At 44.9% G+C, this 13,465-nt stretch overlaps 1 protein-coding gene across 1 annotated transcript in view; it reads left to right on the top strand.

Moving 5' to 3' along the window:
- The first annotated feature begins 2,273 nt into the window (after positions 1-2,273).
- Positions 2,274-13,465, top strand: part of CD2 (CD2 molecule) — a 14,828-nt gene continuing 3,636 nt past the window's right edge. Inside the window, exons 1-4 of the mRNA XM_010830722.1 lie at positions 2,274-2,635; positions 2,775-3,077; positions 7,779-8,012; positions 12,354-12,476. Coding sequence (XP_010829024.1) covers positions 2,575-2,635; positions 2,775-3,077; positions 7,779-8,012; positions 12,354-12,476 — 721 coding nt within the window. The 5' untranslated portion in view covers positions 2,274-2,574. The remainder of the gene's footprint in view (positions 2,636-2,774; positions 3,078-7,778; positions 8,013-12,353; positions 12,477-13,465) is intronic.

The following is a 13,465-nucleotide window of genomic DNA, read 5'->3' as shown; positions in this document are numbered from 1 at the left end:
GGGCAGGAACTGCACCCATCTTCGGTCCTGGGATTTTTTACCTAAGCAGAAGGTCTACTTATAATGAACAAGAGATCACTTGAAAAGCAATATATATTCAATTTAGAAATGTTAGAATAGCAACAACAACCAAGAACAACAGAACAATAGGCATTATCCCACCACTCAGAGACCAACACCCTAGTGAATGTTCTTCCAAAAGATACACAAACAACACACCACACTTTTTAAGAAACAGAAATAGGATTATATTGTTTATTGTGACCTTTTTCTCCCCATATTCAGTTAGTTCATATCATGATTTAACAGATTTCCTCCTTTCAAATCATCTGCAGTTTTGAGTTATAAACAATTCTACAAGGTATAAATTTTAGCCAAGTCTTGTAAGTCTTTCATTATTTCCTTAAGATAAAATCATTCTTGTGGACTTGCTAGGTCAAAATATGAATATTTTTGATGCTTCTAATTCATGCTGAGAAATTGTCCACCAGAAACTCTACATCTGCTTGTGTGTCTACTGTCCATATTCAAGAATGTCTGTTTTCCCATCATCAACACTGTATATTTTCATTTTTAAATAAAAGATGAAAATACATCTATGTTAACATTTACATTTCTTTGCTTATTAGTAAGTCGACTCCATTTTCATAGGTTTATTCGATCATGCTTCTTTTTTGGTGAATTGTCCTTTGATGACCTTGACCCAGTTTAATATCAAGGTGTCTATCTTTTCTTTCTACATTTACATGAAAAATTTAATTTCGAGGATATTAACCTTTGTTATATATCATGCAAATAATTTGCCCCTTTCAGTACTTTGTCTTTTAAATTTCTTAGGGCTTTTCATGTACAAAGGTTTTAAATTTTACATGCATTTATTGATCCTTTTCTTTTTCAGTTTCTGTCCTTGAAGTCAGGCTCCTTCAACATTCAGAATTAGGTGAGGTGTCAGTGTTATGTGGCAACCTGGATGGGAGGGGAGTTTGGGGGAGAATGGATACGTGTATATGTATGGCTGAGTCTTTGCTATTCAACTGAAACTGACATTGTTAATCGGCTATACCCCAACACAAAATAAAAAAATTAAAGTTTGAAGGAAAAAAAAAAAAGAATTAAATGAGATGTGAGAGGAGCAGGATTGATTAATATTTCAGAGAGAACAGACATCTGCTCTCCATTTGTCCCATGAGAGCTTAGGAAAATTATCAGAAAGGCCAAGGCGGGGAGCACCATGGCCATCACCATGTCGTCTGGACCAGGACTTGGGAGGCTGTGGTTGGCGGCTGGCTAGTGGGTGAGCCACTTATAGGTAAGGGGCCTAGAGGTAAATTGTTTCTCAGGATCTGTATATGCTTTGGAACAGATGTGTCCTAAGCACCCTTCATTAAAAACAGTTTTTATTATAGAATGAATATGTTCATTATCAAAATTTCTAACTTCACCAAAGTTGATAAAATAGTGAAAGTTTCCTTTTCGCCTCCTCCAAATCCAAGTCCTGAAAGGGATGTGCTGTGGAAAGTTTGGCATGAGTCTTTGCAGATTTCTTTCCATGTCCACACTATGATAGTATAATACAATACAATATAATATATAATATGCTCTTAGAGCTACTTTGTTCTATTTAACTCAACCAATATTTCATCATATGAATATACCACAATTTTAGTTGTTTGAACATTTTTATTACCAAAAAAGCTATAACAAATTTCCTTGGACAGAATTTTTGCACATTTATTCAAGCATTTTTGAAGGTTAGGCTTCTCAAATTAAAATTACTAGGTTAAATATATATATATATATATATATATATTTTAAAGTTTAGTGGAAACTACCAAATCCCATCCATGGGAAGTATACTTTATACTCCCTCAAGTATTATATGAAGGTTCCTGCTTCTCCCAACATTTCTGTCAATAATGTAAATCACTATCTTTTCTAATTTTACCAATTTGAATGTGAAGATGGTGTTTTATGACTTATATATATATATATATAATAGCTATTATATATATATCTGTAGCATTAGATACCTTCTCATACACTTATTGACATTTTTTCTATAATGTATTTCTTCTATAATTTGCTTGTTTGTATTCTTTGTTGATTTTTAAAACCAAATTTCATTTGTCTTATTGATTGATAGGAATAATTTATGTATTTTAATAGTAATACTTTTTCATATATACTGCAGTAGAGGGCATAGAAGGCGGGCCGTAAGGTTGAATCTGGCTCTTTGTTAACTAAAGGGTGATTCTGAGTGGCTTAGTCTGTTAGTTCCTCTTCTCTTTGACGAGCATAATAAAACCCACCCAAGGCTGCTGTGAGGATTAAAACATGATAAGAAGACACACTCACAAATATTCTGCTTTAGCAAAGAAGTACATCAGCCAGGTTGGTTTTCTGAATTGTATATGCTTATGTGTGAGTGTGTGTGTGCGTCTGTATTCTATGTTACCTAAAGAAGCAAAAAAGAGAGGCACGTGGTTAAGCTCACAGGGGGTGGATTCCACTGATGTTACTTGAGTTCCTTTTGCAAGAAGAACACAGAATCACAGAAGGAAACGATCCCCAAAGATGAACCTCGCATGTGAAATCTTAGCCAGCTTCCTTCTGATTTTCACTGTTCCCACCAAAGGTAAGTTGGTGTGAGGGTCTTCACTCTCACTGTCAGAAGCTTCGTTAGAGACCCTGAGCTGAGCATAGAGGTCAGAAAGGTCACAGCCCTGCTTTTCCTTGGCAGAGAGTCACCTCAGCCACTGTCTTGCTTTTTGTAGGTGAAGACCCTGAAAGCATTGTCGTCTGGGGTGCCCTGGATCATGACCTCAACCTGGACATTCCTGGTTTTCCAAGAAGTGATGTAGTGGCAGATATAAAATGGAACAGAAACAAAAACAAGATTGCACGAATAAAGAAAGATATGCCACTTCACAATGAAACGGACAAATATGATATGTTTACAAACGGAACTCTGAAAATTAAAACTCTGATGAGAAACGATAGTGGTCTCTATGAGGTAGAGGTTTATGATTCAAATGGAGTAAACCTACTGAGCAAAAAATTTGATTTGAAGATTCAAGGTAAGTCTTTGACCCCTAAATTCCTCCATCTCAAAACGGGTGCTATTTAGCAAGCCAAAGAGTAGCATTTATGCAAGGTCCCCAGCCCAGATGTTGGCCTTGGGGAGCCCTAAGGGAAACTGAATGCATTCCTCCTGCCTCGATGCAAGCTCCAGTCTTGTGGGAGAGATAGACGCCACAGCTAATAGACCCTCGTGTCTACACACTCCACCTCTCCAGAGGTGGTGGGGATGCTGATTTGAGTGAAGGATCTAGATTGACATGGCATTAATTAGGAGGAGGGGAATCAGTGGGCAGAAGGGGGAAACGGTGACCATTTCAGGTGGATGATGAAGGATAAGCTATGAGGCTAGGACGGGGAGGCTGATTGAAGGGCAGTGGGTCTTCTGTCCAGAGAGACAATTTCAAGCCCGGATGTCCTGAAGGAGTGGTGGTAAGGCAGGAAAGGGCTGGAAATAATGTATTAAAGGATGAATGGTTTCTAATCTGCTCAACATCAGCATGATCAAAGGTAGAAGGTGTTTTTGCTGGTATCTGTAGAAAATACACAGGGTGTGGCTCCATATGTCTATGCGTGTACTGGGAGAGCAGTAGTAGCTATGGAAGATGAAAGATGGAAGACTAGGCAGGGAGCTGCTGCTTTAATCCGGGGGAAGCAGGAAGGGGCTGCTTGGTGAGTCTTAATTCAGGCTTCATGTTGGAATCAGCTGAGGTACAGTAAAATTTACCAGTACTAAGTCCCATCCCAGACCAATTAAATCAGAGTTTCTTGGCTCAGGGCCTGGGCATTGTAGGCACTAAACGCCCCAGGTGATTTTAAAGCACAGCTGAAGCTGATAACCAGTGGCCTAGACCACAGGGTGCCTATAACATGCCTGAAGCTTGCTTACACTGAGGGTCATGTGTGGAAAAAGGATGGACAAAGTGGCTTGAGTTCAAGAGAGAGGGACGAGAAAGTAGAATTGAAATGACATTGAAGTAGCAAGTCCAGGAGTCACTTGGCAGGGCATAGATAACAGTAGAAGAAGAAGCTGAACTTTGCTTGGAGAAGAAGATAGGAACCTGAGCCTGAACACAAGCCAGAGATTCAGTGAGCAAATAAGCATTTCTGTGCTTGACACAGGAAATGCTGCCAAAGGAAGGGCCCCCTCCTCCTACGTAAAGTCACCCTCCAGCCCTGCTCTTGAGCACGCGGATCTGGTAGCAGCCCCCACCCACAACAGTCACAGACATTGGCAGCCCCCCTGCAGATGACAACCTGCCACACCTAATCCGGCACCAGAATACAGACTACAGCTCAGAAATGGGGTGAGATAGATGCAGCCAGAACAGGCCTCTGTTGTGGGCTCTGGGAACCACAGATGTCATAACTTTGGCCTATTTCAAACTTGAGCTTCACATCATGTATCATTTAGTATTGCCTGGGTGATAATGGCTACCGGTGATGTGTGATGTGCTTTGCTACATGCTCTTACTTGAGGATCCCAACAACCCTGAGAGGTCGTTATTCCCTGATCAACTTTGAGGAAACAGGTAGTGGTCTGATGGGAGCAAAGTCAGGATCCAAACCCAAGGCTGGTTTTAGCAAGGATGGTGACATTCTGCCCTCACTCTGCCCCGACCCACCCCTACCCCATCAGCTTTATTGAGATATAATGCACGTCCCACAGAATTCACCCATTTAGAGTATATGATTCTATGGCTTGTAGTATATTTACAGAGATGTACAACCAAACCGACAATCAGTTTTAGAATGTTTTCACAACCTCAAAAATAAATTCTCACTCTTGCCAAAAGACAGAGATCTTTCCATGACACAACTGCCATCCTGTGTGTGTGTGTGTGTGTGTAAATGTTACAGAGCATGTCAGTTTGTGATCCAGTCACCATTTCTTGCCACATGGCCTTGGGCAAATTCTCTATCTGCTCTGAGTCTGATTTTCATAATTATAACCCTATGGGGTATTCATGGGACAAGGCTTCAGGGCAAAAGCTAACCATAGGTGCGTCAGGCCCCTGGGACACAGTACCTGTCTCCTCAGTGCTAGAGTTCTCTCTGTCTCTGTTCCTTCAAGCTTCTCTGTTTCCAATCTTGGTACCCACAACTCCTTAACGAGGGGGCTGTTGCCATTAGCTGAGGAAGTCCCCTTAAAAGCAGATGTTAGTGGAGAAGGAGGTAGTCCTAGCAACCTGGAAATCAGAGCGCGCTCATCTATGAGATGTACCCTCACTCGATACAATCATGCCTCTTGTACGAAACTGTCTTATAGACAGCATATGTACAAAGATATGCTTTCAAGTGGCTGCACATTGCTGGGTGGTTTATGTCAGTGAAGTACTGGAAAGGATCTTAAAGTCCCCAGCAGTTAGAAACTTACTGATTAAATCCGAATGCGTGCATGCTCAGTCACTCAGTCCTTTCCTACTCTATGATCCCATGGGCTGCTAGGCTCCTCTGTCCATGGGATTTTCCCAGCAAGAATACTGGAGCGGGTTGCCATTTCCTTCTCCACGGGATCTTCTCGACCCAGAGATGGAGCTTGCGTCTCCTGTATTGGCAGGTGGACTGTTAACCACTGAGCCACCAGGGAAGCCCTTAAAATCAACAATATATCATTTAAAAAGATGGTGGACATGTATATTTATTGGTGTTCATAAAGTAAAGAATTTCATAATAGATCAGTAAAGGGAAAAAGGCAGACTAAAAAATCATATGATCCAATTTTATTTTTTAGAACATTATTTATATATGGCATGCGTGCATAGAAAACATTTGTTAGATGCATTGAAACATTGATAATTATTGACTCTGCGTGATAGAATTGCAAGTGATTTTTAATCTTTTTGAAACTTTTTTGATATTTTATCAATTTTTACAGTGATGTGATTTACTTGTATGTTTTTTTTACTCGTATTTTTAATTGGAGGATAATTGCTTTACAATATTGTGTTGTTTTCAACTGTACAACAACATGTAGATTTATAAATAGAAAAGAAAAAAAGGAATATTTCCATTTTGAAAACACAAACTCCTCAACTCAACCCCTAGAGCATGAACTGACCCTGTCTTGGTGTACGGGGATGTTTTTCCATCCTCTTCATTCGGGGTCACACTGAATCTCTGGATGGGAAAACACTTAATTTCTGCATACCTATATTCTGGGACAGAAATGAAATTTGGCGAGAAAGTTCATGGGGAAGATATGATTGTCTGGGAGTCAGGGAGGGAGGAAATCATTAAGAAAGAAAAAAAGGTATCCATCTGCATGATGAATGGAAGGCTGCTGAGAGAGAAAGGTGGCAACTCTGAGGAAAGAAAGGGAAGGCAGGGTGAGAAAAAGGGCAGAATCTGGTCACAGCTCACAAGTGGTGGAGTACGATTTGAACCTGGTCCAAATAACACCATGGCCAGGGCTTTTTCTTTCATGACACAGCCTTCGAATATTATCATGTCAGAAAAGGAAAGGCAGGGCGTGTGTGATCACAACAGCTACCACCAATATTGTGTGTGCTCAGTCGTGTCCAACTCTTTGCAACCCCATGGACTGAAGCCCAGCAGTCTCCTCTGTCCATGGAATTTTCCAGGCAAGAATACTAGAGTGGGGTGCCACTTCCTGCTCCAGGGCGTCTTCCCTACCCAGGGATTGAACCCCTGTCTCTTGTGCCTCCTGCATTGGCAGGTGGGTTCTTTACCACTGTGCCACCTTGGAAGCCCCACCACCAGTATTGCCAGAGCCCAGCCATGTGCCAGGGCTTTGTCACCTGTCATCCTTGCTGTGCAGGTGGGGAACGTTTTTCTTATCCTTATCTATGGGTGAGCACCAGTGAGGTGTGGGGAGTGGCCCAGCAGCTCTGGGAGGATGAAGAGGCTCTGTCTGTCCAGAGCTTGAACAGCACCACTGCTCCCAGGATCTGCCGGGGGAAGGAGGAGGGAGTTTCCATTTGTGACCAAGGCCCCAGGCTATACATGTACCAGTTTCTCAAGGGTCAGGTTCCCAGTTGCTCTTAAAGCATTTCTCCCAACCCTCCATCCCCAACAGACTACTGTGCCATGTGGGGATCACGACATGGTAAACCTCTTAACTGTATGACTGAACTTGAATTTGGGAGGGTGAGCTCCTCTCCTGATTTGCCATTTATTAGTGGGTACCTTTGGACCATCCATTTAACCCTCCCAGACCCTTGGGTACTTCATCTATAAACAGGAAGAAAAACATCAGCCTCTCTGTTTGTTAGGATGAAATGATATCATATATGTGAAAGCATTTTAAGGTATAAAGAAAGAAGGTAAAGTCACTCAGTCATGTCCAACTCTTTGCAACTCCATGGACTGTAGCCCACCAGGCTCCTCCATCCATGGAATTTTCTAGGCAAGAGTACTGGAGTGGGTTGCCATTTCCTTCTCTAGAAGATCTTCCCAACCCAGGGATCAAACCCAGGTCTCCCACATTGCAGGTAGACACTTTACCATCTGAAAATATGATGTATATTTTACTGATATATTTATAAATATCAGAAATAAATTTATTCTGAATGTGCTGTATAAATAACATAAAATAGAAATGATATTTTTAAAATTGCTAGGAATCTTTGAAATTGTTTCCTGTTCCCCAACTAACTCCATTTTCCCTCTCTAAATAGGTATATCTTTTACAATCAGTAAGTTGCCTGACTTGAGTTGTATCTTTCTTTTCTTTTCAGAGATGCTCTCAGGACCTGAAATTAACTGGATCTGTACCAACAGAACTGTGAGCTGCAAGGTAGAAAATGGAAGTAATCCTAAATTAGAACTGTTTTTAAATATGACCCGTGTCAAACAAGATCATGGGAAGCTCATCACCTACACGTGGAACACCAGATGGAATAAAACATTCAAGTGCGTGGCGAGTAACCATGTCGATAGCAAAGTCAGCATAGAGATCGCCGTGTGTCCAGGTGCGTGGTGGGCACTGGTCGGGCGCCACAAGTTCATGTCACAATCCAGTCTTTAAGGCCGAACAGGCAAGGACTGCTCCAGGGCATGGGTGCTTGGCCTGGGAGGCCGCTTTGGCTCAGGATGAGAACTGAAAACATCCCTCTTTCTCCTGGAAATCTCCAAGGGAAGGCTTAGAGGAGAGAGGGGGTAGTGTTCCCTGTTTACCCGTCTTGGGATTCTTCTCACAGAGCATGGTCTAACCTCAGGAAATTAAAAAGATGCTCTCCTCGGAGAAAGAATTGCTGAGTTGAAGAGATAAAAGGAGCTGAAATGGTTATCTCATATAGACGGCCCCTTGCCAGAGAGGCAAACTGACTTGCCCATGGTCTCTCAGTTAGTCAGGGACCATGATTGTGACCCCAGGGCAATGATGGAGAAGGGAGCAAGAAAGATTCCTTTCTGGAGGGGCGATGGTCAGCACCTCCTATCAGAGGCAGGAGCAGAAGGGCTCCTTCTAGAAACCCAGGAAGTGAAGGACTTGGAGAGAGGAAAAGCTTGAGGCCAGGGAGGACTGTGAACCCAGGTAGGCAATGCTCTTACTGCCTTAGAGCAGACAGCTCAGCACGCAAAGTTCTGAAATTTCAAGAGTCTAAGTTCTTTCCTGCTCCCCAACTTGACATGACCCCTCAAAGTAATTTTTGAAAGATGGCCTGCTCTGGCCTGGGAGACTGGGGTCTGGACCTCTAGTTTCTGTCTGTCTAAATATATCGGGATGGCCTGGACAGAGTCCCTTCCTCTTTCTGGGCTTCAGCCTCCTGAGCCACAAAGAAGATAAGCCCCGTGATCCCCAAGCGTCTACTCATCTGATACTCCACGATTATCTTTCCAGTGCTGCCTGGTCAATCCCCGAAAGGAAGCCAAGCACAAAACAGTGATCTGGCCAGATTTCCTTAGTTTCTATAGCAATTTTGGCGGGTCAGTGACCCTAGGAAGCAACCCTGAGCTGGTGTGAAGTCAGAAGTAAGACTTTAATATATACTTTGAATTAGTTATCAGTTGTGTAGCAAACGACCCCATATGTAGTGGCTTAAAACAGCAAACAGCGTTGAAGATAATAATCTCACGGTTTCTGTGAGACATTGAATCTGGGACTGGCCTCGCTGATGCTTCTGGCTCAGAGTCATTCATGAAGCTATTGTCAAGGTACTAGCAGGGGCTGCAGTCAAGTCAGTCAGGTACAAGCTCTGCTGAGGGAGGAGCCACTTCCAAGTTTACTCACGTGCATTCGGCTGCCTCCCAGTATGGCAGCCCCTTCCCTCAGGGAAGCTTGAGAAACAGCAACAGTAAGGGCCCAGCGCAAAAGCCAGGCTCTTTGGTCTGTGTACTTGGTCTCAGGTCCCATCACTGCTGCTGTACTCTATTCATTCAGGAGCCACTCAGTAAGCCTGGCCCACATTTAATCAGAAGGGGTCACACACAGGTAGAAATCTCAGGAGGCACGGCTCAATGGCGACCATCCTAGAGTCCACAAGTCACACGCTCAGACCAGCGTCACGTCACCTCCTATGAAATCTCTGACTCCCAGTCATCCCTCCCTGCCCCCCATCATTAAGGCACAGTGAGTGAGGTAACCCCTCCTCGACTTCACAAGCTCTTATCCCCTTTCAGGATGCTCTTAATTAGAGTTGCCAGATTTAGCAAATTTAAAAAAAAAAAGTGTAAATATTTTTTTTTGGTCACCCTGCATGGCATGCAGGATCTTAGTTCCCCAACCAGGAATCGACCCCATACCTCCTGCATTGGAAACACAGAGTCTTAACCACTGGATCAGCAGGGAAGTCCCTAAAAAGACAGTATAAGTGTGCTCCAAGTGTTGCATGGGACATCCTTATACTAAATCATTATTCATTGTTTATTTCTAATTTAACTAGTCATCTCCTGTATTTTATCTGGTAATGCTACTCCATGTGTATTTTAACCAGATCCCAGCAGTATAAAAATGTGTGTGCATTAGGGATGGAGGAAGAGAGGAAGGGCTTCGGGGGGAGCTGGGGTTTGCAGACAGGACCCTTCCTGTCACCTCCCTGTGGTGCAGAGTTGGGGGAGCCAGGTGGGGGAAGGGGCACTAGAGAGATGGGAGGAATCCCTAGGGCAAGCCTGGGGAGGACAAGGTGGCTCTTGAAGACCCTAAAGTGGATCTGGATGCATCACCCTAAAAGGCCAAGGCAGAGAGGAGCAATGACATGATTAACCACTTGGCTCAAAAAAGATAAGCATGTACTTAAAATCAAAATAGTAGGAGGAGGGAGCCGGTTTAGATACGCAAAAGGACTCTACCACATGAATTCATGGGCATATCATCTCTGAGAGGGAGTGCAGAAAGGAGTGTGGCTGGATTTAGTGACTGTGAGGACATAGCTTTGCATGACAGCCACGTCTGAGACATGCTGGAACCTCCCCCACAGAAAGCACCCAGAGGCTGTGCTGGACAAATCTGTGAACAGAGTGTGTAAGGCACACCTACATTCCCAAGTGTGCCCAGATAAGGGCACGCTTGTCCCATCTGAGGACTCTGAGGAGACAGGCTGGCAGCTGCATGGTTTAGCCCCATGTTCCTCAACTGGTCCTAGGCTTGCCCCCAACCCCCCCAGGTCAGACCCTGGGAAGGCCTTGGCTGAGCCCAAGGTGGATTCTGATAGCCCTGGCCCATCCTCCAAGCAGGCAGAACCTAAAGGGCCCTTCTGCCTTTCCCAGTCCAGTTTCACAACAGGTTAGGATTATGCCTGCTTTTCTAATGGAAGCCCCTTCATCCACAGAGCCTAGAAAGTCTGTGTAACAGGCAGGCAAAGAATGGGTCAGAGAGAGAGACACTTAGGAAGAAAGGCAAGGATTAACAAACCACTGCAGTCTGAACACCTGTTTAGTTTGGTTTCTGAGCCTCTGGCTTACTCCTGGGGTCCGTCCTGGGCTTCACGGGTAACAGTATCTTCCCAAGAATGTTAGGCTGGAGAAGGGTTTCCTTGTGATGCTGGGCCGAGCTCTGTTCATTCTCAGGATGGACGAATCCCCTGAGCCCTGGCCCCAGCTGCTGACTCTGTGACTGCTATCGACTCACAAAGGGGCAGATGGCCCAGCATCCCTCTCAGGAAACAGCTCCCAGAAGTGCCAGTGCACGGAACTGTAGTCAGGGCAGGCTCCATCCTTGTGTGTAGTTTCACACTTTATAAAGCACTTTCACATCCATTATCTGATTGACTTCCAACAGCCACCTATAATGTAAATTCATTATCTCCATTTTTTCAAAGACAGGAACAGGCTCAGAGAGGTGAAGTAACTGGCCAACGGTCACACAGCTCCTACCTAGAAAAGCCTGCACTCAAATCCATTTCTCTTAACACAGTCATTGTTATCCTCATTGCATTACAGCAGCTGAAGGTCTGTGAGTTGAAGATCGAGTTCACTGCTGCGGCTAACTCACTGTGTGTCTGAGTTTCTCTCACAGGCCAGGGAAAATTTGGGAGAGGGTGCTGGCTTTGAGGTTAATGGCACCCCACTCCAGTACTCTTGCCTGGAAAATGGCTGCAGTCCATGGGGTCACGAAGAGTCGGACACAACTGAGCGACTTCACTTTCACTTTTCACTTTTCACTTTCATGCATTGGAGAAGGAAATGGCAACCCACTCCAGTGTTCTTGCCTGGAGAATCCTAGGGACGGGGGAGCCTGGTGGGCTGCCGTCTATGGGGTTGCACAGAGTCGGACATGACTGAAGCGACTTAGCAGCAGCAGCAGCAGCTGGGCTGGACACATGAAACATGGATCCTGTCTTTGGAAAGTGCCTGGTCATGAGAGTGAGGAAAAAGCAATCATGATATAGGAGGGCAACCAGAGATGAAGCTGGATAAACAGTGCAGAAACATGAAGATGAGGAGCTGCTTAAAGGAACCACTCGGGAATGGATGCTGTGTGACCTCAGGCAACTCATCTTTCCTCTCTGGGCCTTGTGCATGAATCTAGAGATTACACTAGATTTTCTCTAACCTCGTTCTCAGATCTAAACTTCTGTGACATCCTCCTTGAGAGGGGACAGAGCCTTGGCTCACGAAGAATCAGGCATTTCTGGTCCAGAAGAACAGTTCTCGAAGGAGCCTTGTGAGAGGGCTTATTGTGAACCCTGCACTCCTTGAGGTATTGACCTTGTTCAGCAGCCTCCATGAGCTTAGCCTCCGTAAGGCTGAGAAGTCCCATCAAACTCTTTCATCCTTAAGATGGGAGGCAGGAGTCCTCGAGTCCTTGGCCAGAGCAATGAAATGGCCCCTCTTCCCAGGACCTCCCATCCATGCCGCATCTGTTCCTCTTGCAGATGAAGGTCTGGATTGGTACCTCATCATCGGCATTTGTGTAGGAGGCGCCGTCTTCCTCTTCTTCGTGGCACTACTCATTTTCTACATCAGCAGGAGGAAAAAACAGAGCCGCAGGAGAGATGGTAAGCTCCCCCTTCTTCTGTCCCACCGCAGGCCTGGGTGAAATCCCCGTGGAAACAGCTCATGGGGCTGGCACCCAGAGTCTGGAAAGAAAAAACTGGAGATGGGTAGTTTCAGAATGTCAGGGCCTTCACCGGCGGTTACAGGTTGTTCCATTTTGTGGTTAGCTTGAGTTTTGAAAAACAGATTCTCAGTGGTGACAATGGGGGAGATTTGAGAAGCTCAGTCCAGGTTGGCCTCACTGGAATCCACCACCCGAAGCTGACTCTGTGCAAAGCTGTGTGGTCATGCTTTGAATGAGACATGTGTATCTATGTGGATAGAAAGATTAGCTTCAAAACACCATTTCTGTGAACCAACATCTTGTCTTCTCCTGAGGAGGGTGGCCAAGGTGGGTTCAGGACCAGTCTCCTAGGAACACAGGTAAAATTTCAGCACAGTGGGGACTCACAGGAGCACACTTGTTCTAAAACTGGGTGTTTCTATTCCCTTTCCAATTCACTGTTCCAAGAGGAAGTGTCAGGGCTGTGAGTGTTTCTTCCTTGAACCAGTCCTGACAACCCACTAAGAATGAAAATGTTATGCTCGTGAGGAGCTTGCTCAAGGAGCATCCAGGCCACCCAAAGCAGTGTGTTCAGAAATTGATGTTTCTGTGGACACTGGGATGAGGGTGTTAGGGAGCGATGCTACAGGTGGGTCCAGCAAGGGGTGTCCAGTCATCAGCAGGACGTGAGGACAGGTGGATGGGTCCTCAGGTTCTCACAAGCTCACATTCACAGCAGGACTGGTCCCCCCCATGTGGGGTCTCTCCCTGGAGTGGGCCTGGCACTCCCAGGCCAGCTGCCTCTGCAACCACCCAAACAAAGACCTAGTCTGCACCTCCCCAGGCAGTGGTGGCCTTGGGCCACCTTTGGATTTATCTTCCTTACTTTAGACGTCTTTCCTCAGGCCTCCCTCTGGCCATTGCTCCAGCATGACCCCAAGCTCCCAC

Source organism: Bison bison, unplaced genomic scaffold, assembly GCF_000754665.1.
Source record: "Bison bison bison isolate TAMUID 2011002044 unplaced genomic scaffold, Bison_UMD1.0 scf7180017864519, whole genome shotgun sequence".
Lineage (NCBI taxonomy): Eukaryota > Metazoa > Chordata > Mammalia > Artiodactyla > Bovidae > Bison > Bison bison.
This window is presented reverse-complemented; position numbering and strand designations above follow the sequence as displayed.